Source organism: Neoarius graeffei, chromosome 11 (genome assembly GCF_027579695.1).
Source record: "Neoarius graeffei isolate fNeoGra1 chromosome 11, fNeoGra1.pri, whole genome shotgun sequence".
NCBI classification, from domain to species: Eukaryota; Metazoa; Chordata; class Actinopteri; order Siluriformes; family Ariidae; genus Neoarius; species Neoarius graeffei.
The window spans coordinates 39,578,916-39,604,270 of record NC_083579.1 but is presented as its reverse complement, the minus strand read 5'-3'; the positions used below and the strand labels follow the sequence as shown (position 1 = coordinate 39,604,270).

Here is a 25,355-nt window from a genome sequence, read left to right as displayed (position 1 = left end):
TCTATATTTCTGCATAAATATGACCTAAAACACCATCAGATTTTCACACAAATCCTAAAAGTAGATAAAGAGAACCCAGTTAAACAAATGAGACAAAAATATTATACTTGGTCATTTATTTATTGTGGAAAATGATCCAATATTACATATCTGTGAGTGGCAAAAGTATGTGAACCTTTGCTTTCAGTATCTGGTGTGACCCCCTTGTGCAGCAATAACTGCAACTAAACTTTTCCGCTAACTGTTGATCAGTCCTGCACACCGGCTTGGAGGAATTTTAGCCTATTCCTCCGTACAGAACAACTTCAGCTCTGGGATGTTGGTGGGTTTCCTCACATGAACTGCTCGCTTCAGGTCCTTCCACAACATTTCGATTGGATTAAGGTCAGGACTTTGACTTGGCCATTCCAAAACATTTAACTTTATTCTTCTTTAACCATTCTTTGGTAGAATGACTTGTGTGCTTAGGGTCGTTGTCTTGCTGCATGACCCACCTTCTCTTGAGATTCAGTTCATGGACAGATGTCCTGACATTTTCCTTTAGAATTCGCTGGTGTAATTCAGAATTCATTGTTCCATCAATGATGGCAAGCCGTCCTGGCCCAGATGCAGCAAAACAGGCCCAAACCATGATACTACCACCACCATGTTTCACAGATGGGACAAGGTTCTTATGCTGGAATGCAGTATTTTCCTTTCTCCAAACATAACACTTCTCATTTAAACCAAAAAGTTCTATTTTGGTCTCGTCCATCCACAAAGCATTTTTCCAATAGCCTTCGGGCTTGTCCACGTGATCTTTAGCAAACTGCAGATGAGCAGCGGCTTTCTCCTTGCAACCCTGCCATGCACACCATTGTTGTTCAGTGTTCTCCTGATGGTGAACTCATGAACATTAACCTTAGCCAATGTGAGAGAGGCCTTCAGTTGCTTAGAAGTTACCCTGGGGTCCTTTGTGACCTCGCCGACTATTACACGCCTTGCTCTTGGAGTGATCTTTGTTGGTCGACCACTCCTGGGGAGGGTAACAATGGTCTTGAATTTCCTCCATTTGTACACAATCTGTCTGACTGTGGATTGGTGGAGTCCAAACTCTTTAGAGATGGTTTTGTAACCTTTATCAACCTGATGAGCATCAACAACGCTTTTTCTGAGGTCCTTTGTTCGTGCTATGATACACTTCCACAAACGTGTTGTGAAGATCAGACTTTGATAGATCCCTGTTCTTTAAATAAAACAGGGTGCCCACTCACACCTGATTGTCATCCCATTGATTGAAAACACCTGACTCTAATTTCACCTTCAAATTGACTGCTAATCCTAGAGGTTCACATACTTTTGCCACTCACAGATATGTAATATTGGATCATTTTCCTCAATAAATAAATGACCAAGTATAATATTTTTGTCTCATTTGTTTAACTGGGTTCTCTTTATCTACTTTTAGGACTTGTGTGAAAATCTGATGATGTTTTAGGTCATATTTATGCAGAAATATAGAAAATTCTAAAGGGTTCACAAACTTTCAAGCACCACTGTATATGTTTATTTCTGTAATATCTAAAAAAACCCCAAACAAACCAAAAACAGGCCATTCTGTGGCTGGGAGTTATTTAATTTGAGGGGATTCCCTCGCAATTAATGCGCAGGTTTACCTTCTTCCCCTTCTTTTTCTTCTTCTTTTGGGTTTTATGGCAGCCGGCTTCCAGTGTTGCATTACTGCCATCTACAGGTTTACCTTGACCGTGCACTGACAGTTGCATCATTCTCTCGCCAAACGAACAGTTGATCACACCGAGGTGCTCACTGACCGCCGATATTTATTAGTTTGGTCCTGTGTTTCCTTTCCTTCGTAACATAATGTCTTTTCTTCTCGCTTTCCGTTACTGTAGTCGGTCTTTCACGTTTCATTCGCACACTCATGTCCTCCATTTTTCTCTCCTGTTTCAAATTTGTATCCCACAATACCTTGTGCGAATGGGGAAAACCCACCATATGATGCACGATGCAGTATCTTGAATTGGGTCATGGTGAAGCAGGAAAAAATAGCAGAGAATTTAGGGCCACATGGCCCTAAATTTATTAATTGTTTTATTTTTTTTAAACTACTGTAATAGAATTGAGTGTCTGTGATTCGACTTTAGTGGCTTTCGGTTCACGAAACAAAAATAATTGGGCATCAGGGAAAATTCTTTTTATGACCTAAACTTGAAAAACCTGAAAGGTCTACCTTTAAGCTCGAGTAAAGAGAAATCTTAACGCTGCAGCATACAAAGACATGCTCGATAACTTTGTAGCAAGAATTTGGTAAATTCTACACATGGATGAGATGTTCCACATACCTTTTGGCCATATAATGTACTTTCTTATGTTTTCCTATTGTTTTAGTGTTCCAACCAGTACTCTTCCTTTGGGCCGCTCATGGCATACACTAAATGCAGTTTCGGACACAGCACTCTTTCTCTTTGGTGGACTTAGTGTGGAGTGCAGACCTATGAGTGAGTTGGTCCTCTAAGACATTTTCACTTGCATTTATATTTACCTTCTCCATTTCTAATCTACTTCACTGTTGCTACCAGTATGCACACTTCAGCCGAACGTATGTCACTACACATCATTGATTAATAGGTCAAGAGAGCAAAAAGCACAATTTGAATCATGAAGATAAGCAAATAATTAGATAGAATGTTCATTTGATGCAAATATGGAATGCAGTGTTTTATCTGAACCTCAATACTACTGTATTGTGCATAATGGAATAAAATCATGGCCTTGGAGACAGAATCTAAACATAGTACCTGTCCAAAAGAAAATACATGAAATGCAGTTATTAGGTCTGATTTTTAAATATCTTTGTGTATAACTATCCTAGTTGTGACTTTGTTTCAGAATTTATCCACAGTATGTGTTTGTGTGATCTGTGTGTATTTTGAGATATATCCAGAATTTCTGGTCAGGAAACTCTATTGTTTTTGGTCTATGCAGTGAAACGAGGCTTGTTTAATTATTCACTTTCCAGAAAGGTTTTCAGGTTGTTTATACCCTTATTACCGCGAGTTAGCCTAGTGGTTAGCGTGTCTGCTTCTCGATCAGGAGATCGCGAGTTCTACTTGCAGTCAGGTCATACCAAAGACCATCATAAAAATGGTACTCACTGCCGTCTGGCAAGGCATGCTGCAATACAGGTGCGAGTGGGGAGTCAAACTCTCATGGTTACCAGAGGACTCGCCCACCACTGTAACCCTAGCTGTATAGGCGAGAGGCCGAGGGCTATGGAAACGGAGATCGGTGCCGCCCAATTGCATGGCGCGGGAAGGACTTTAGACTTTAGATACCCTTATTGTTTGGAGACAAACACTAGAAAAAAATAACTAAAGTACTCTTGGATACATTTTTATATTTTTATTCTCCTCCCTTTTGATGGTAGAACGACAGAGTAAATCAATATCGTCTCGTCTTCTTCCGCTTTATCCGGGACCGGGTCGCGGAGGCAGCAGTCTAAGCAGGGAAGCCCAAACTTCCCTTTCCCCAGACACCTCGGCCAGCTCCTCGGGAAGAACACCGAGGCGTTCCCAGGCCAGCCGAGAGACATAGTCCCTCCAGCGTGTCCTGGGTCTTCCCCGGGGCCTCCTCCCGGGGGGACATGCCTGGAACACCTCCCCAGGGAGGCGTCCAGGAGGCATCCGAAAAAGATGCCCGAGCCACCTCAGCTGATTCCTCTCGATGTGGAGCAGCAGCGGCTCTACTCCGAGCTCCTCCCGAGTGACTGTGCTTCTCACCCTATCTCTAAGGGAGCGCCCAGCCACCCTGCGAAGGAAACTCATTTCGGCCGCTTGTATCCGCGATCTTGTCCTTTCGGTCATTACCCAAAGCTCATGACCATAGGTGAGAGTCGGAACGTAGATCGACCGGTAAATTGAGAGCTTCGCCTTTTGGCTCAGCTCCTTCTTCACCACAACGGACCGGTAAAGCGACCGCATCACTGCGGAGGCTGCACCGATCCGCCTGTCGATCTCACGCTCCATCCTTCCCTCACTCGTGAACAAGATCCCGAGATACTTAAACTCCTCCACTTGAGGCAGAACTTCTCCACCAACCTGGAGAGGGCAAGCCACCCTTTTCCGGTCGAGAACCATGGCCTCGGACTTGGAGGTGCTGATTCTCATCCCAGCCGCTTCACACTCGACTGCAAACCGCCCCAGTGCATGCTGAAGGTCCTGGTTTGAAGAAGCCAACAGGACAACATCATCCGCAAAAAGCAGAGATGAAATCCTGTGGTTCCCAAACAGGATTCCTTCTGGCCCCTGGCTGCGCCTAGAAATTCTGTCCATAAAAATTATGAACAGAACCGGTGACAAAGGGCAGCCCTGCCGGAGTCCAACATGCACTGGGAACAGGTCTGACTTACTGCCGGCAATGCGAACCAGACTCCTGCTCCGTTCGTACAGGGACCGGACAGCCCTTAGCAAAGAGCCCCGAACCCCATACTCCCGAAGCACCCCCCACAGAATACTACGGGGGACACGGTCGAATGCCTTCTCCAGATCCACAAAGCACATGTGGACTGGTTGGGCAAACTCCCATGAACCCTCGAGCACCCTATGAAGGGTATAGAGCTGGTCCAGTGTTCCGCGACCAGGACGAAAACCGCATTGTTCCTCCTGGATCCGAGGTTCGACTATTGGTCGAATTCTCCTCTCCAGTACCCTGGAGTAAACCTTCCCTGGGAGGCTGAGAAGTGTGATTCCCCTATAATTGGGGCACACTCTCCGGTCCCCTTTCTTAAAAAGAGGGACCACCACCCCAGTCTGCCACTCCAGAGGCACTGTCCCTGACCGCCACGCGATGTTGCAGAGGCGTGTCAACCAAGACAGCCCCACAACATCCAGAGACTTGAGATACTCAGGGCGGATCTCATCCACCCCCGGTGCCTTGCCACCGAGGAGCTTGCAAACCACCTCAGTGACTTCGGCTTGGGTAATGGACGAGTCCACCTCTGAGTCATCAGCCTCAGTCTCCTCAGTGGAAGACATGATGGTGGGATTGAGGAGATCCTCAAAGTATTCCTTCCACCGCCCGACAATGTCCCCAGTCGAGGTCAACAGCTCCCCACCCGCACTGTAAACAGTGTTGGCAGAGTACTGCTTCCCCCTCCTGAGGCGCCGGACGGTTTGCCAGAATTTCTTCGAGGCCGACCGATAGTCCTTCTCCATGGCCTCCCCGAACTCCTCCCAGTTCCGAGTTTTTGCCTCCGCAACTGCCCGAGCTGCAGCACGCCTGGCCTGCCGATACCCGTCAGCTGCCTCGGGAGTCCTGGAGGTTAACATGGCCCGATAGGACTCCTTCTTCAGCTTGACGGCATCCCTTACTTCTGGTGTCCACCACCGGGTTCGGGGATTGCCGCCACGACAGGCACCGGAGACCTTGCGGCCACAGCTCTGAACAGCTGCGTCCACAATGGAGGTAGAGAACATGGTCCACTCAGACTCAATGTCCCCCGCCTCCCTCGGAAGCTGGGAAAAGCTCTCCCGGAGGTGGGAGTTGAAGACCTCCCCGACAGAGTGCTCGGCCAGACGTTCCCAGCAGACCCTCACCATACGTTTGGGCCTGCCAGGTCTGTCCAGCTTCCTCCTCCGCCAGCGGATCCAACTCACCACCAGGTGGTGATCAGTTGACAGCTCAGCCCCTCTCTTCACCCGAGTGTCCAAGACATAGGGCCGGAGATCAGATGAAACGACTACAAAGTCGATCATCGACCTCCGACCTAAGGTGTCCTGGTGCCACGTGCACTTATGGACACCCCTATGCTCGAACATGGTGTTCGTTATGGACAAACCGTGACTAGCACAGAAGTCCAATAACAAAACACCACTCGGGTTCAGATCGGGGAGGCCGTTCCTCCCAACCACGCCCCTCCAGGTGTCACTGTCATCTCCCACGTGAGCATTGAAGTCCCCCAGTAACACAATGGAGTCCCCAGTCTGAGCACTCCTCAGTACCTCTCCCAGGGACTCCAAGAAGGCCGGATACTCTATACTGCTATTTGGGCCATAGGCACAAACAACAGCAAGAGCCCTCTCCCCAATCCGAAGGCGCAGCGAGGCGACCCTCTCGTTCACTGGGGTAAACTCCAACACATGGCGGCTGAGCTGGGGAGCTATAAGCAAGCCCACACCAGCCCGCCGCCGCTCACCACGGGCGACTCCAGAGAAGTGGAGAGTCCAGCCCCTCTCGAGGAGCTGGGTTCCAGAGCCCAAGCTGTGCGTGGAGGTGAGCCCGACTATCTCTAGCCGGTACCTCTCAACCTCCCGCACAAGCTCAGGCTCTTTCCCCCCCAGCGAAGTGACATTCCATGTCCCAACAGCCAGCCGCTGTGTCCGGGGATCAGGTCGTCGAGGCCCCTGCCTTCGACTGCCACCCAATCCACATTGCACCAGTCCCCTACTGCTACCTCTGTGGGTGGTGAACCCACAGGAGGTCGGGCCCACGTCAGCTCTTCGGGCTGAGCCCGGCCGGGCCCCATGGGCAAAGGCCCGGCCACCAAGCGCTCGCATACAAGCCCCAACCCCGGGCCTGGCTCCAGGGTGGGGCCCCGGCTGCGTCATCCCGGGCGACGTCACGGTCCTCGGATTTCTCTCCATAGGGGTTTTGGTGAACTGCTCTTAGTCTGGCCTGTCACCTAGGACCTGTCTGCCTTGGGAAACCCTGACAGGGGCATAATGCCCCCGACAACATAGCTCCTAGGATCATTCAAGCACACAAACCCCTCCACCACAATAAGGTGGCAGTTCAAGGAGGGGTAAATCAATATCACCTTGGTTTAACATGTTTAGGGAAATATTATGGATAGTTCACCAGGTGAAATACAGTGTTTGTTTGTATCAAATGTTTGTCTTCACATATGTTACACTCCTTTGTAGGTGATGGTTGGATGTTTGATCTGAAGACAAACGAATGGACAGAAATTAAGCATTCAAACATGGACAAACCACGGTAGGAAAAACAGAAAATTTCACTGTTAGGAATTAACTCACACAACCCTCTGGCATTTTTCACCCTCCTAACTACCAAACCCTCATAACCTTTCTTATTCGCTTTGCTGCAGTTACTGAATATGTAGGTCTTCTTCTTCTTCTCAGAGTTCTGCCTTTGGGTAGGTCCTCCAACAGATTTGACATCCTCCATACTTGTCTATCCTCTGCCATTCTTTTTAATTCTCCATACGGTCCTCCTCCTCCTCCCAGGTTGTCCATTAGTGTGGCTCTTCTTCTTCCTCTTTCCCTTCTCGCTTCTAGTTTCCTTTCTGTTACTGTCTGATATAAACTGTAAACTGATATAAACCCTCTCAATACACGTCCTAACCACTTCTTTCTCCTATGTTTTACTGTTTTCAGCAATTCTCTTTCAACTCCAAATTCTTGTAATATGCTCTCATTTGTTCTTTTCATCTCCTATGTGATCCTTAACACTCTCCTCTATAACCACATTTTCAATGCATCTTGCTGCTTGAAAGTGAATGAACCCTTTAGAATTTTCTATATTTCTGCATAAATATGACCTAAAACATCATCAGATTTTCACACAAGTCCTAAAAGTAGATAAAGAGAACCCAGTTAAACAAATGAGGCAAAAATATTATACTTGTTCATTTATTTATTGAGGAAAATGATCCAATATTACATATCTGTGAGTGGCAAAAGTATGTGAACCTTTGCTTTCAGTATCTGGTGTGACCCCCTTGTGCAGCAATAACTGCAACTAAACGTTTCCGGTAACTGTTGGTCAGTCCTGCACACCGGCTTGGAGGAATTTTAGTCAGGCCCAAACCATGATACTACCACCACCATGTTTCACAGATGGGATAAGGTTCTTATGCTGGAATGCAGTGTTTCCCTTTCTCCAAACATAACGGTTCTCATTTAAACCAAAAAGTTCTATTTTGGTCTCATCCGTCCACAAAACATTTTTCCAATAGCCTTCTGGCTTGTCCACATGATCTTTAGCAAACTGCAGATGAGCAGCAATGTTCTTTTTGGAGAGCAGTGGCTTTCTCCTTGCAACCCTGCCATGCACACCATTGTTGTTCAGTGTTCTCTTGATGGTAGACTCATGAACATTAACATTAGCCAATGTGAGAGAGGCCTTCAGTTGCTTAGAAGTTACCCTGGGGTCATTTGTGACCTCGCTGACTATTACACGCCTTGCTCTTGGAGTGATCTTTGTTGGTCGACCACTCCTGGGGAGGGTAACAATGGTCTTGAATTTCCTCCATTTGTACACAATCTGTCTGACTGTGGATTGGTGGAGCCCAAACTCTTTAGAGATGGTTTTGTAACCTTTTCCAGCCTGATTAGCATCAGCAACACTTTTTCTGAGGTCCTCAGAAATTTCCTTTGTTTGTGCCATGATACACATCCACAAACATGTTGTGAAGATCAGACTTTGATAGATCCCTGTTCTTTAAATAAAACAGGGTGCCCACTCACACCTGATTGTCATCCCATTGATTGAAAACACCTGACTCTAATTTCACCTTCAAATTAACTGCTAATCCTAGAGGTTCACATACTTTTGCCACTCACAGATATGTAATATTGGATCATTTTCCTCAATAAATAAATGACCAAGTATAATATTTTTGTCTCATTTGTTTAACTGGGTTCTCTTTATCTACTTTTAGGACTTGTGTGAAAATCTGATGATGTTTTAGGTCATATTTATGCAGAAATATAGAAAATTCTAAAGGGTTCACAAACTTTCAAGCACCACTGTCGGACATCTTCTTCTTTGTTCCTTAGTGTCCGTGTCTCTGACCCGTATAAGGCGACAGTCCAGAGTAAGCACTTCATAAGTCTGATTCTTAATTCTCATCTCCTTATCTCTAGCCGCTTTATCCTGTTCTACAGGGTCGCTGGCAAGCTGCTGATTCTTAATTCTTTTGGTAAATTTTTAGGTGTTAACACCCTGCTGTTCCATGCAGATTTAGCCATTGCAATTCTAGTTTTCACTTCTTTCTGAATTGTTCCATCTGCTGATATGAAACTTCCTTGATATTTGAAGTGCTCTACTTCTTCCAGCCTCTGATTTTACAGTGTGGTACTTATATAGTAGGTATTTATGTAACATTGAAATAGAATAACTGACTGATAAACCGGGACTTGAAAAATAAAAGCCTATTTACAACTTGCTGCAATCAACAGGCCAAAACCTGCAGTCACATCTACAATATGCTAATGCATACGAAAATATAATATTTTGTAAGTTTCCCAGTTGCTAAGTATTGCTATAAAGGCTAATGAATGTGTTGTTATTGTTGTTCCTGCTGTGGGAACAGTTTGTTTGTTTTTTCTTTTCTGATTTATTATGTATTTATTTTGTGTGTGTGTGTGTGTGTTCGTTTTTAGGCTGTGGCACACCGCTTGTCTGGGAGGGGACTCGGATGTTATTGTGTTTGGAGGAAGCCATGATTATATCCTTTTAGTGGACTCTGTAAGTCTAATCCACCACATCACCCAATATAGCGCGTATTTCAGGATTATTTAATATTAATGATCCTGAACGTCAAATGGACAAGGCTTCAAAACCTAAATCAACATCATATTTGTTGGTAGATTTGACTACAGTTAGAATTTTATGCATTTGAAGTTTCTCTATAGGGCCATTGCAATGATGTTCTTGTGTTCCAAACCCAGCCTTACTCACTAATATGGTAAGAAATATACATTTTTCTTAACATTCAATGCTGACGTTAGCTTTGAGACAGATGTTTAGCATTAAATGTTTTCAGTATCAACCTAAATACTGGAGGACTGTTTTAGGAGGCTTATTCGATTTTAAAATGGCCAACAGAATTAAAAATGTACTATAATACCCTATATGTAGTGTACAAGCTCGTTATCAAATACGTGCAAGACTTTTATTTTGGTGAAAAAAGTTTTTATTTTAAATTATTTTATTATAATCATTAAATAATGAGATAGACAGACATGGATAATCACTTCAAGTAATAACATGTTTGTTATTCATACTTTACATTTTTTCATTAGGAAATTAGAAAATATTGTAAAAATATGACAGTGATGTACATACTGAAACCGAGGCAGATATAGGTGATATAATCTAATAAATGGTTTCTAATAAATGGCTTTTAAGCTAAAATAAGATATTTGAATATCCACATTCAGAAGGACTGACTGATGCACTACCAAAAGCCCAAAAAGAAATTTGAAGAAAATAAGCCATGATGTAAACTGCACAAGTCTCTTTACTTTACGATATACAGCCCTGAGGTTAAAGCTCATGTTACTGTTGCTTTATTTACAAATGTTGTATGTCACATGTAACTAATCGTCTAAAGTTATATTATCACAGGTTATGCGAGGACTTCATTGCAAGCAGTGCCAAAATGTTTCAGACCCAGCTTGCAGGTTTACCACCAAAACTAAGATGCAGCCTGCAGAAAAAGATTTCCTTTTTCAGGTCAACAAGAAAGTCACAGAAGGTCATCAAAGCACTTGAGTAATTCCTCTGGTCCAGAGGCTCTGGAAACACAAAATCATGTAGACAATCTGTCATTGTCACCGTTTTATTTCTTGGAAAAACAAAGTAGATTGTTTGTTTTTATTTCTGTAATTGAAAGAATGGCCTACTGCACAAGTTCTGAAATGTATAATGTAATAGGACACTGGTTTCATAGAAGATGGATCTCCAAAGGCACAAAATAAAAAAGTGTTTGGGAAATATCCTTATTTTCTTAAAGTACAGTAACAAATTTATTAAGAAAATTAAGATTGGTACAAACTCTCTAGTGTCTGTAAACTTTTTACAAGTAGTAAGCCAGGAGATGGTAGTGAGCATCTAACAACTGTTTCTGAAGCATCTGTGATGTGTATGTGTAACAGATCAGGGTTGGGTTTCCTGAAAGCCTCTTAAGGCTAAGTACTACTTTGGCTCCAATGGATCTTAATCAATGGATTTCAAGAGGCAGTTAAAGCCGCTCTTAGGCTACATCCACACGACAACGGCAACGAGATGTTATTTAAAAATATATCGCGTCCAAATGGGCAACAATCAGTAAAATATCAGGTCCATATGGCAACGCAATGCTTGCTGAAAACGATGCAATACACATGCCACACCTCTAGGGCGCTGTAAGACGGTCCCTTCGGAGACACCAGAACAATAGAAGTAGTAAGGACGCATGCGCATAAACTATTATGCGCGATACTTCATATTAGCCACAAAGTCAGGAAAATCTGTTCATAAAATTACATTATAATGACCAAATACAATGAAAAGTATTTTTCCAGTCTCACCTGTGAAAGGTAATCCCATGTGATCTCGTTTGGACGGTAAACCTGTTGGTACAGTTAAATGCAGCACATGAATGAGGCATCTTTATTCTCCGCTTTGACCTATCCAATATGGCGGCGAGGATGACGTATGATTCTACGCGGAAGGCGGCGTCTTTAATGGTCCGGAATAAATTGAATGCTACACGTTGATGGATTAATTTGTTCTTCTACGCCCTTTTTGAGGAATGTATTGTAGGACTTAAACCAACATCTGAAGAGGTGAGATCGCTCCTTTTTTTCCCTATTTTTGCTGGCGGGATTGACTCTGCCCTAAGGGCTATTTTCTCTCTCTCTCTCTCTCTCTCTCTCTCTCTCTCTCTCACTTTGCACCATTACACAATAAATATTCACAGTGAAAATATTTTGTAAGCGCGTTTCATGAACCAAGTTATAGGATTTGTTGACAACTCGCATAGAGTTCGTTACACTTCTACCCGGCGTGAAGCACTGACAGTCATGTGGTTGTGACGTCATCGTAAACAAATCCGTTCTACTCATCCAGACGACTTCGCAACGGCAACGTTGCCAGATCTTTCCACTCTGGAACCCGTTCTCAAAAAGATTGCGTTTTGGGGCACCCAAAACGCCGGTGCCGTGTGGACGCCAGGCCTAAACGATAAGCAGTTGTATCGGAGTCACCTGAATCCGTTGCCGTGTGGACAGGGCCACTAGTTCACTTTTAACTTACGATGGAGCTGGACCACTCTTTGACAACAAAGAGCATCTCCTTGCAGCCGAATACACAGAACGCGCATACGCCTCCAAGGGACTCTGACAATCAATGGGTGGAAACTGGTGTTGAGTCTGTTGCCGGTGTTAAATTATTTTTCTAGTACGTTGCAAGTACATTGAGTCAATTATTCAATAAATGTATGCAAAACATTGAGTATATTTTAATATGTTATGGAATTAATGTATGGATAGCGGAATGTCACACTGATATCACCACGTTTTAATCACATTTAGGTCCATTAGACAAGTGATCATCTCATTTAGTGTCATAAATTAGACATATTTCTGCACCCGTAACGTGTGTGTGTGTGTGTGTAAAATATTATAAAAGGGAGAACACTGCCAACTTGGCATTGTGGATTACAGTTGAAATAGTCATGACTGGGGGCGTCGTGGCTCAGGTGGTTAAGGCGCCATACCATGAATGCGGGCGACCCGGGTTCGATTCCGGCCCGAGGTCATTTCCCGATCCCTTCCTGTCTCTCCCGCTCATTTCCTGTCTCTACACTGTCCTATCCAATAAAGGTGCAAAAAGCCCAAAAAAAATCTTTAAAAAAAAAAAAAGAAATAGTCATGACTGTATGACTGGGTAACAATGAAATGAGCAGGCACAAGGAAAATATCTAATCTCATCTCATTATCTGTAGCCGCTTTATCCTGTTCTACAGGGTCGCAGGCAAGCTGGAGCCTATCCCAGCTGACTACGGGCGAAAAGCGGGGTACACCCTGGACAAGTCGACAGGTCATCACAGGGCTGACACATAGACAACCATTCACACTCACATTCACACCTACGGTCAATTTAGAGTCACCAGTTAACCTAACCTGCATGTCTTTGGACTGTGGGGGAAACCGGAGCACCCGGAGGAAACCCACGCGGACACGGGGAGAACATGCAAACTCCACACAGAAAGGCCCTCGCCGGCCACGGGGCTCGAACCCGGACCTTCTTGCTGTGAGGCAACAGTGCTAACCACTACACCACCGTGCCACCCACAAGGAAAATACAGTTAGGGCCATAAATATTTGGACAGAGACAACATTTTTCCAATTTTGGTTCTGTACATTACCACAATGAATTTTGAACAAAACAATTCAGATGCAGTTGAAGTTCAGACTTTCAGCTTTAATTCAGTGGGTTGAACAAAATGATTACATAAAAATGTGAGGAACTAAAGCATTTTTTTAAACACAATCCCTTCATTTCAGGGGCTCAAAAGTAATTGGACAAATTAAATAATTGTAAATAAAATGTTCATTTCTAATACTTGGTTGAAAACCCTTTGTTGGCAATGACTGCCTGAAGTCTTGAACTCATGGACATCACCAGACGCTGTGTTTCCTCCTTTTTAATGCTCTGCCAGGCCTTTACTGCAGCCGTTTTCAGTTGCTGTTTGTTTGTGGGCATTTCTGTCTGAAGTTTAGTCTTTAACAAGTGAAATGCATGCTCAATTGGGTTGAGATCAGGTGACTGACTTAGCCATTCAAGAATATTCCACTTCTTTGCTTTAATAAACTCCTGGGTTGCTTTGGCTTTATGTTTTGGGTCATTGTCCATCTGTATTATGAAACGCCGACCAATCAGTTTGGCTGGATTTGAGCACACAGTATGTCTCTGAATACCTCAGAATTCATCCGGCTGCTTCTGTCCTGTGTCACATCATCAATAAACACTAGTGACCCAGTGCCACTGGCAGCCATGCATGCCCAAGCCATCACACTGCCTCCGCCGTATTTTACAGATGATGTGGTATGCTTTGGATCATGAGCTGTACCACGCCTTCACCATACTTTTTTCTTTCCATCATTCTGGTAGAGGTTGGTCTTGGTTTCATCTGTCCAAAGAATGTTCTTCCAGAACTGTGCTGGCTTTTTTAGATGTTTTTTTAGCAAAGTCCAATCTAGCCTTTTTATTCTTGAGGCTTATGAGTGGCTTGCACCGTGCAGTGAACCCGCTATATTTACTTTCATGCAGTCTTCTCTTTATGGTAGATTTGGACATTGATACGCCTACCTCCTGGAGAGTGTTGTTCACTTGGTTGGCTGTTGTGAAGGGGTTTCTCTTCACCATGGAAATTATTCTGCGATCATCCACTACTGTTGTCTTCTGTGGGTGTCCAGGTCTTTTTGCATTAATGAGTTCACCAGTGCTTTCTTTCTTTCTTTCTTTCTTTCTTTCTCAGGATGTACCAAACTGTAGATTTTGCCACTCCTAATATTGTAGCAATTTCTCGGATGGGTTTTTTCTGTTTTTGCAGCTTAAGGATGGCTTGTTTCACCTGCATGAAGAGCTCCTTTGACTGCATGTTTTCTTCACAGCAAAATCTTCCAAATGCAAGCACCACACCTCAAATCAACTCCAGGCCTTTTATCTGCTTAATTGAGAATGACATAACAAAGGAATTGCCCACACCTGGCCATGAAATAGCCTTTGAGTCAATTGTCCAATTACTTTTGGTCCCTTTAAAAACAGGGTGGCACATGTTAAGGAGCTGAAACTCCTAAACCCTTCATCCAATTTTAATGTGGATACCCTCAAATGAAAGCTGAAAGTCTGGACTTTATGTCCATTATATAACTATAACTTGAATATGTTTCAGTAAACAGGTAAAAAAACAAAATTTGTGTCAGTGTCCAAATATATATGGACCTAACTGTATTTACTTAATTATTTAGCTTATTTGCTCATTCTCTCATGTGAACATTTGTTCATTTAATTAAAAAAAATACGCTTGGAATAAAAAACGTTATTGTCCAAAAATGTAAAATAGTTTCCATTATTAATTGCATTATATATATGTAATGCTTAACGATGATACAATATATTAACATATTTTAACACTTTATATTTCTTTGGTTAAAAATGAATGCCATGTGACCTCATCGACTGGATTTAGCAACTACTAATGCCTTTAGCAACTACTAATGCCTATATCGGGGACATGCATTTCAAAGCAGCTCTGAGCAAAGTTGCTCTTAAGATTCCTTCTTATGAGTGAGTTCGGGGAAACCATGTACAATGTTTGTTGATTAAACGTGTTTTTAAACTCACTCTTTAGCCCTAAAGTGCAATATTATCGGGAAACCCACCCCTGGATGATTGAGCTCATCTCCACTAGAAATAGAGTTATAGTCCCTACAATTCAGCAAAGTTAGTGAATGTTGTTACATTGTTTATAATACAAAAGATTACCACTTGTAATATGTAATGACACATTGTGATAATAAATCACGATACAAATTTATGACGATTCAAGTTGATGAAATAAAAAATTAATCATGATTATTATTGACCACAAGTCAAAATCTGAAGACAGAATTAGAAGAAGAACACTCAAGCACAGTCACATTCCTCCTCTGCATTTAACCCATCTGTAGCAGTGAACACACATGTGAGCAATGAGCACACACACACACCCAGAGCAGTGGGCAGCTATGCTGTAGCAGCCAGGTTAGGTGCCTTGCTCAAGGGCATTTCAGCCATGATACAGAGGGAGGGGAAAGTGCTGTCCATTCACTCAAGTCCCCTCACATTTTTTCCCCTGCTGGTCCCAGGAATCGAACCAGCGACCCTTAGGATCCAAGGCTGCTTCTCTAACCTTCAGGCCATGGCTGCCCCATGACACTTATTTTAAAAAATTAAACTTGGGTGTAATAATTTATAACTATTATATATTTTAACTCATTAACGAAGCTGTGATATTGCAAATTTTATAGAATTTGTATATTTATGATATTTTAATTTTTTAAAAATATATATATCCATCCATTATCTGTAGCCACTTATCCTGTTCTACAGGGTTGCAGGCAAGCTGGAATCCCAGCTGACTATGGGCGAGAGGCGGGGTACACGCTGGACAAGTCGCCAGGTAGACACATACAACCAATTAGCCTAAGCTGCAGGTCTTTGGGGGAAACCGGAGCACCCGGAGGAAACCCACGTGGAGAACATGCAAATTCCACACAGAAAGGTCGGCCACTGGACTTGAACCCAGGACCTTCTTGCTGTGAGGCGACAGTGCTTATAAAATATATATATATATATATATATATGGCATGGTGGTGTAGTGGTTAGCACTGTCGCCTCACAGCAAGAAGGTCCTGGGTTTGAGCCCACGACTGTGTGCAAAGACCAAGGCGAGGTCGGTGCTCATCAGGGAGATGCTCTTTGCGGACGATACAGCCCTTGTGACCCACACCGAGGATGCCCTCCAGAGACTCGGAGACCGCTTCGCCGATGCCTGCAAGCAGTTCGGGCTCACCATCAGCCTGAAAAACACCAACGTCAGCGCACAGGATACACCTACTAACCCTTCCATCAAAATTGACGGCGTCACCCTGGAAGCAGTCAACAGCTTCACATACACTACTGTTCAAAAGTTTGGGGTCACCCAGACAATTTTGTGTTTTCCATGAAAAGTCACACTTTTATTTACCACCATAAGTTGTAAAATGAATAGAAAATATAGTCAAGACATTTTTCTGGCCATTTTGAGCATTTAATCGACCCCACAAATGTGATGCTCCAGAAACTCGATCTGCTCAAAGGAAGGTCAGTTTTATAGCTTCTCTAAAGAGCTCAACTGTTTTCAGCTGTGCTAACATGATTGTACAAGGGTTTTCTAATCATCCATTAGCCTTCTGAGGCAATGAGCAAACACATTGTACCATTAGAACACTGGAGTGAGAGTTGCTGGAAATGGGCCTCTATACACCTATGGAGATATTGCACCAAAAACCAGACATTTAGTAGAATTTAGCTAGAATAGTCATTTACCACATTAGCAATGTCTCATCTCATTATCTGTAGCCACTTTATCCTGTTCTACAGGGTCGCAGGCAAGCTGGAGCCTATCCCAGCTGACTACGGGCGAAAGGCGGGGTACACCCTGGACAAGTCGCCAGGTCATCACAGGGCTGACACATAGGCACAGACAACCATTCACACTCACATTCACACCTACGGTCAATTTAGAGTCACCAGTTAACCTAACCTGCATGTCTTTGGACTGTGGGGGAAACCGGAGCACCCGGAGGAAACCCACGCAGACACGGGGAGAACATGCAAACTCCGCACAGAAAGGCCCTCGCTGGCCACGGGGCTCGAACCCGGACCTTCTTGCTGTGAGGCGACAGCGCTAACCACTACACCACCGTGCCGCCCTAAAGACATCCTGTAAAATTTTTTGACCATATTCAAAAGTCTAATGGTGGCACCACGAGGTTCATTTTTTGCCAAAAAACGCTTATTTTATGTTTTCGTGTAAGGTTTGAATCACAATGTTGGACTCCATTTATTGATTTCTTGTGACCCAGAGATCATGTTAAGAACCTTTGCAAGGGATCGAGAAGCATTAATGTGATTCATAATACATTTGTATTGTTTCAAAGTAGTTGAACAATGATTCAATGAACAGCTAAAACTCAAACTGTGCTTGATGATATATTTAGAATATGTACTAAAAATGTGTATCTAAGATATTTGGTATACTCTATAAGGTGTCATAATGTTTCATGAAAAGTGATCGAAATTTTGTCATAAAAGTCATAAAATAGCAGCTTTTTCCATAACTTTGAGCTTGGTGCCACTATTAAACTTTTGAATTTTGTTAAAATATTTCACCCAGTGTGTTTTCTTACCAAAAGGAACATAAAAACAAAAATGCATCATGATCGGAGAAACTTTTCATTTTTAGGGGGCAACTGATGCACCCTACTGCTCAGTCACAGCAGACAATGCCAGAAACCCAGAGACAGACGACACTCCAAGGGCGCTACCCGTATGGGCTTCTGAGACTGAGGCGCCAATGATGATATACAGTGTATATATATATATATCAATGCTTTAAATGAAGTATGTTACTCTCAGGGGCAACATCTAGCTTCTGGTGTAATCTAAAACCTGATTTTTGGTCTAAAACGTGGTTGAAATTAATTTATGGGAATACAAACCGTCCCCAGTCTCCCCTCACCGTTCCACCCGTCTGCTCTTTGACTCCCACAGGAGGAGACTGGGGGGGAGCTGAGACTCAGTGCTCCTGCTCTGCCTTGGACGGAGTGGGGCGACTTAAAAATCATAATTTTCTGGAAGAAAAATCCCCAAGCTTTATATTGATACCTTATTTGCCCAGGTTTCATTTGATTCCGGCTGAATTTTTGAAATAAAACACATGGTGACATTTTCAAATGATTTTATTGAAATACTCCAGGGTTATTGGGTATGTCCATAAACCTTGTGGGACACTGCCGAATGTGATATTATAATTTAAGTATTTATCAATACAAGACCGCGGACTGGACTTTTTTTTTGTAACAGTGTTTGTGTGAGTGCTGGCTGAGTGACCTAGCATTGTTTCAGTCGCGTTTGAGGAGATAAATAGCCATCATTTAGGTTGATTAAATAAACATGATATTTACTAGCTGGGAGGTCTTTATGGTGAAATACCGTGACCGAGGTCTTGAAAGTACTGAGCGAGGCCCTCTGGGCCGAGGTCACGGTATTTCACCATACAGACCGACCTTAAGCTGGTAAATAATATATTTATTTTTTTCTTTACCAAATTCTAACAGAAAACGAGAGCGCCCGGAAGGGAAAACCGAGCCGAGCCGCCATTTTGAATCCTCGTTCACGGCTGTAATGCAAATTGCTTCCTCCTCGGTATACAAGTGCACTTCCATGGCAGGAAAAAAAACTACATTTTGCTGCCTATGTAGTCCCCTATTTATACAAAACTGAGTCATTCAGGATTCAGCCATGTTTTTGCTCGGCGTTAGCAACAGTTACAGGTTTTTTTTTTTTTTAGCTTTTTCCTGAAATGTTTTATTTTATTTCTTCTTCCTCAGGGTAGTAAAACTCGCTTTCGCTGTGAACACTGTCGTTATCACTATCCATGCTGTAAAATGAATGCTATTCTCCTGAGAAATGCTGGCAAAAATTACGATTTTTGATAAAAAATCTTATAAATAAATCTTGCAAAAAAAAAAAGATAAATGTTGACCAAAAATTGCTACTATGTTTGTTGTTGTTGTCGCCAGAGGTCCATAACCGCTCGCCAGCCAATCAGAGCGCAGGATTTGATGGAAACTGCACCGCGAAAAAAATACAGTCTAGTTATTTAATCATCTAATAACTCTCAATAACATTTATAAAAACGGAAAGGGGTTTTCTTAAAATGTACGTGGTGTAATTCAATTTCTGATTAACCACATATTTGGAAAGTGGTGCTAATGTGAATTTGACCGAGTTCAAACACTGCTGCTAGTTTCATCGTACTTCCGGTACCGGGTCGGAGGTCACTGTTGAAATACATTAAACATGACATATTTATGTTTTTTTCCCTAAAGAAAATCCGCCCACTTTGTAATAAATCTATACGTTTTGCTAGTAACATTTAGACAAAATTGGCTTAAATTGGTGGATTTATTTCCACTCAGGCAAACACAGACACGCAGAAGAACGTTTCCATGGTAACAAACACAGCCGCTGAGGTAAACTCGACCATAAAAGCTGTTCAGCTTCTTTTCTTGAACTTTTAAGAGACTCGGTATTGTCCTCTCTCTCCCTCTCTCTCTCTGTCTCTGAATTTTAAACATAACACAGGACACCGTTATATATTAACTGCTTGAAAGAAATATTTCTGTGCGATTCTTTCCAGAACCAGAACCAGAATCCAGTTTATGGCCAAGTCCGCGCTCACATACAAGGAATTTGCTTTGGTGTTTGGTGCAGGGCAATTAAGATAAGATTTAGCATGGCTGCTGGCGACAAACTAGCAGAACTGAATATGACGCCAGACGAAATAAACCGGTTCACTAAAGCCATGAAGGATGAGAAGTTCCGAGAGCTGTTCCATGAGTACGCCCAGGAACTCTCAAACCCTGAGAACAAGAAGAAGTATGAGGAGGAAATCACACAGCTGGAGCAAGAGAGGGGCATGGAGGTAAAATTTATCCATCCGAATGCCCACCATGTGCTGAAGACCACTGTGAATGGGAAAGAGAAGTGTTTTATCAATATCTGTTCAAATAACCTAATCAACAAACCCACATGTGAAGCCAAAAGGGCTGAAAATGGCCAGGTTGGGCAGTGCTGGTCACTGCCGTACAGTCTAACACCTGGCAGGCCTGATAGAGACAACAAGGGCAATAACTGCATGATATATGATGTTGTTTTTCATCCAGACACACTCTACATGGCAGACAAGAACACAAGATTCATGAATCTTGTGAACAGCACTGCCACACAAGGGGTGGAGGATGCCTTTAAAGTCACACTGGACAAAACCAAGAAGTTATTGAAAAATATCAAATACAAAGGTGTGCCTCAGTCCTCTGTAATACGTAAACCAATCCCTGGTCAGCCCAGGAAGGAAGAATCCTCTCGTCACGACGAAGCTTTCCCGATACGTTACCCAGACACTACACCAACCAAAGATCTCAAACCTCTGTCGTCTTCTCTTCCCCAAAGTCCTGTCAAACAAAGTTCTTTACTGCCTATACAACCACACTACACTATCAAGTATAGATCACTGGTGGATCTGCAGGACTACAGCTACTCCAGAGAATCGGCTCCAAGTCCACGTCCGAAAGAGATTGTCATTACCATAGATTTACCACTTCTCAATTCAGCAGCAGATGTTGACCTCAACATCACGGACCGAAAGCTGACTTTAGAGTCTACAAAGCCAAACTACAAACTGGAGCTACAGTTATCCTATCCTGTGGATGATGACAAAGGAGATGCGAAATTCAACAAGGCTAAAAAACAGCTTACTGTAACTCTGCCTGTACAGCCAGCTAAGAACCCTGCCGTGATTCATTTTGAGGAAAATCAGCCTGAAAGTGATGATAAAGAGGTGATGGTAAGTGCAGATGAAGCAGTATATGAAACACAACTGGTCAAAGATGAACAGAGTGAGCTGAACATATCAGAGGCAACTTGTGAAGCACAGCCTCAGGAAAGTGGACCTGTACAAGAAAAGGAAGAAGAAGATACACATTTCTTCGCTGGTGAGGTAGAAAGTTATAACATTAACTCTTTGGAATCCAAATCTAAACCTTTATGTTTGGCCAGGGCTGATGCAACACTCACTTATGATATAAACAACACCGAGACATTCAACTCATCGGAAGTAAACAACACCGAGACATCCAGCTCATCAGAAATAAACAACACAGAGACATCCAGCTCATCAGAAATAAACAACACAGAGACATCCAGCTCATCAGAAATAAACACCGAGACATCCAGCTTATTGGACATAAATAACACTGAGGCATCTAGCTCATCAGAAATAAACACTGAGACATCCAGCTCATCAGAAATAAACACCGAGACATCCAGCTTATTGGACATAAATAACACTGAGGCATCTAGCTCATCAGAAATAAACAACACCAAGACATCCAGCTCATCAGAAATAAACATCACAGAGACATCCAGCTCATCAGAAATAAACAACACCGAGACATCCAGCTTATTGAACATAAACAACACTGAAGCATCCAGCTCATCAGAAATAAACAACACCGAGACATCCAGCTTATTGGACATAAATAACACTGAGGCCTCTAGCTCATCAGAAATAAACACCGAGACATCCAGCGTATTGGACATAAATAACACTGAAGCATCCAGCTCATCAGAAAATGCTATGAATGAGCCAAAAAAGGATTTCCTTCCCGGTGTATATATACGTACCCAAGAGACATCCTTGGAGCCTCATACTAATAATGAGACTGAAAATAATCAAGACAAGGTAAGAGATGTTAGGTTTACCAAGACCAATCTTCAGCTTCATATACACCGATCAGCCATAACATTATGACCTCTGACAGGTGAAGTGAATAACATTGATTATCTCATTACAAAGGCACCTGTCAGTGGGTGGGATATATTAGGCAGCAAGAGAACAGTCACTTCTTGAAGTTGATGTGTTGGAAGCTGGAAAAATTGGCATGCGTAAGGATCTGAGCGACTTTGACAAGGGCCAAATTGTGATGGCTAGGTGACTGGGTCTGAGCTTCTCCAAAATGGCACATCTTGTGGGGTGTTCCTGGTATGCAGTGGTTAGTACCTACCAAAAGTGGTCCAAGGAAGGACAACCAGTGAACCGGTGACAGGGTCATGGGTGTCGAAGGCTCATTGATTCGTATGGGGCACGAAGGCTAGCCCATATGGTCCAATCCCACAGAAGAGCTACTGTAACGTAGCAGCTATTGTAGCAGTTTGTGCTACAATAGCTCTTCTGTAGGATTGGACCATATGGGCTAGCCTTCGTGCCCCATGTGAATCAATGAGCCTTCGATACCCATGACCCTGTCACCAGTTCACCGGTTGTCCTTCCTTGGACCACTTTTTTTTTTTAGGTACTAACCACTGCATACCAGGAACACCCCATAAGATGTGCCATTTTGGAGAAGCTCAGACCCAGTCACCTAGCCATCACAATTTGGCCCTTGTCAAAGTCGCTCAGATCATTACGCTAGTCCATTTTTCCAGCTTCCAACACATTAAGTTCAAGAACTGACTGTTCTCTTGCTGCCTGATATAGCCCACCCACTGACAGGTACCACTCTAATGAGATAATCACTGTTAATCTATCTACATTCACTGGATATGAGCAATCACGCACTCTGATTGGCTAATATACTGCTAAGCTATCAGCTCATATACCACGAGTAGAGAAAAACAAAATGGTGGTGCGTGTTGCTGAACCAACCGAGGACGAAATTAAAACTCTACTCGAAAACAAAACCCCCAAAAATACAAAAAAGCAACAAAATATGGAATGAAAGTATTTGATGGTAAGAACGTATCTTTAGTTTTCAAGAATTATTATTATAGCATTTTTTCACAAATTGTTCCTGTCATTTCGTTGGTTTGTTAACATTCTTCATCTTTAAGCATTAAAATAAGAATGAAAACACGCTGCCACGCCAGCCCATTCGGGATGAAGATTGGATGTCCCGGTTACATACAGAATAATAACTCTTACCTTGATCTTGTTTTACAGGAGAACGTTTCCTCAGGCAGTACATCAGTGCAACCTTCTGTCATTACATCTGCTGTAAAACTTAAAATAGCAAATGGCTCACAACTCGAGGTTCCTGTAGTGGAGTCACAAATGAAACAGACTGAATCACAATTGGAAGAAGCATTGTATGATGTTCAAAATAATCCTGCCAACCCATCCAATTGGGAAACAGGAAAATCCGAGGTGGAGCCATCGGTCATCAGTGATGGACCAGACCAACTGAATTCTCCATTAGAAAAAGACACTATAAAGGGTTCATGCAGACATCAAGTGATGGGGGTATTTTCTGAAGATCAAAATAGGTCTACCGAACTCAATTCTACCCGAGTGCCACTAAATGACCAAGCGGATAATGCTGATTATTCCAAACAGAGAAAAACAGATTTCAGTGTTACCACTTCTGCCATCCTTAGAGAGGTAAACCCTGAAGATGGCAATGAGGTTATTATTACTGACCATACCACGTCTGCTGCGTTCTCCTTCCAGAACTCTCTGTGGTTTGAGCTTGACTAACAACATGGCTCACTGATGTGAATTTATGGCTAACATATTTGATCATGTATTTTATTAGTTTATTACACATTTGTTAATGATGTTTTAGTAATGAATAACCACAAATGCTTTACATAAATACCCATCTAAAGAATTAAAATGAAAAATATTGACTTATAACATTGCAAACATTAACAGCCAACAATTAAAAGCCGTTCTCTCTGCTTTAACTGCTTTGTTTTTCTTTTCTGAGTCTCAGCATGAGGCTTTTATTTCCTTCCTTTATCTTATGTATCTCAGGGCGGCATGGTGGTGTAGTGGTTAGCGCTGTCGCTTCACAGCAAGAAGGTCCGGGTTCGAGCCCCGTGGCCGGCGAGGGCCTTTCTGTGTGGAGTTTGCATGTTCTCCCCGTGTCCGCGTGGGTTTCCTCCGGGTGCTCCGGTTTCCCCCACAGTCCAAAGACATGCAGGTTAGGTTAACTGGTGACTCTAAATTGACCGTAGGTGTGAGTGTGAATGGTTGTCTGTCTCTATGTGTCAGCCCTGTGATGACCTGGCGACTTGTCCAGGGTGTACCCCCAGGGGCGTCACTAGGCCTTGTTTACTGGGACACGTGCCCCAGTAAGAAAATGTTGAAAGATTTTCGTAACAAACTAGTTTCTTTGGCAGATCATTTATCTACTGTAAGTTGTAGGACAGAGTGTGTTTCAAACTTCTATCGCCTCTTCTTTCTAACTAATATTCTGATTGGTCTGGGAGATTCTCACTGTAAACATAGCGTGCGTGCGGCGTGCCATGAGTCCATTTAGCCTACTGGAGAGATGAGTCTACTCTTTGGATGAGTCAGAGAACGGGCTCTGGATGAGTTAAGGTAGCGCGAAGTTTTTGCAGCAAAACTAAGCAAACCATATTCCAACAAACCCATTAAACTACATCGAATTAAACAATATTAAATTACGTTTCCAGATGGATATCAGACAATTCTTCTCACGAAGCAGAGACGGGGCAGGGAAACAGTGACAGGTGAGGAGGAGGGTGAGAGAGGTAAGATTAAGGTTGTAGGTTATGTGCTAGTCAGTCATAACTAACCAGCTAAGTTCGTGAATCGTGAGAGTTGAGGTGACACGTTTAGCATCAGCATGCATTAAAAGCACAAATGCCAACAATACATTTTTTGGGGACTGGGATGTGTTTTCTGTCTCGTTGACCTATTCCTCGCATAACTTCATCCACGAGAGCATGAGAATTATCCACTTTGCATACACTACCGTTCAAAAGTTTGGGGTCACTTTGAAATGTCCTTATTTTTGAAAGAAAAGCACTGTTCTTTTCAATGAAGATCGCTTTAAACTAATCAGAAATGCACTCTATACATTGCTAATGTGGTAAATGACTATTCTAGCTGCAAATGTCTGGTTTTTGGTGCAATATCTCCATAGGTGTATAGAGGCCCATTTCCAGCAACTCTCACTCCAGTGTTCTAATGGTACAATGTGTTTGCTCATTGCCTCAGAAGGCTAATGGATGATTAGAAAACCCTTGTACAATCATGTTAGCACAGCTGAAAACAGTTGAGCTCTTTAGAGAAGCTATAAAACTGACCTTCCTTTGAGCAGATTGACTTTCTGGAGCATCACATTTGTGGGGTCGATTAAATGCTCAAAATGGCCAGAAAAATGTCTCAACTATATTTTCTATTCATTTTACAACTTATGGTGGGAAATAAAAGTGTGACTTTTCAT

General features: G+C 42.9%; 2 protein-coding genes across 3 annotated transcripts in view; both read left to right on the top strand.

The window, feature by feature from the left end:
- The window catches only part of LOC132893835 (kelch domain-containing protein 1), a 33,293-nt gene extending 22,718 nt beyond the window's left edge, over positions 1–10,575 (top strand). The window contains exons 9-13 of the mRNA XM_060932988.1: positions 2,389–2,498; positions 6,921–6,993; positions 9,405–9,489; positions 9,657–9,709; positions 10,372–10,575. Coding sequence (XP_060788971.1) covers positions 2,389–2,498; positions 6,921–6,993; positions 9,405–9,489; positions 9,657–9,709; positions 10,372–10,522 — 472 coding nt within the window. The 3' untranslated portion in view covers positions 10,523–10,575. The remainder of the gene's footprint in view (positions 1–2,388; positions 2,499–6,920; positions 6,994–9,404; positions 9,490–9,656; positions 9,710–10,371) is intronic.
- An 8,901-nt stretch (positions 10,576–19,476) lies between these two features.
- On the top strand, positions 19,477–23,752 carry dnaaf2 (dynein axonemal assembly factor 2). 2 transcript variants are annotated; one of them, XM_060932986.1, is made up of 3 exons: positions 19,477–19,574; positions 19,742–21,844; positions 23,102–23,752. In XM_060932986.1, the coding sequence occupies exons 1-3, from the start codon at positions 19,551–19,553 to the stop codon at positions 23,633–23,635; spliced, it is 2,661 nt and encodes an 886-aa protein (XP_060788969.1). In that variant the 5' UTR covers positions 19,477–19,550; the 3' UTR covers positions 23,636–23,752. The 2 variants fall into 2 exon arrangements, with proteins under 2 accessions (XP_060788969.1, XP_060788970.1); XM_060932987.1 differs by lacking the exon at positions 19,477–19,574 and adding an exon at positions 19,580–19,630.
- Positions 23,753–25,355: the final 1,603 nt, after the last annotated feature.

Bases quoted from the DNA above. Each gene is read 5' to 3' on its own strand.
- dnaaf2 (XM_060932986.1), top strand. From the start codon at position 19,551: ATGGTAACAAACACAGCCGCTGAG. The intron at 19,575-19,741 runs GTAAACTCGACC...GATTCTTTCCAG, and splicing joins TAACAAACACAGCCGCTGAG to AACCAGAACCAGAATCCAGT. The intron at 21,845-23,101 runs GTAAGAGATGTT...CTTGTTTTACAG, and splicing joins CTGAAAATAATCAAGACAAG to GAGAACGTTTCCTCAGGCAG.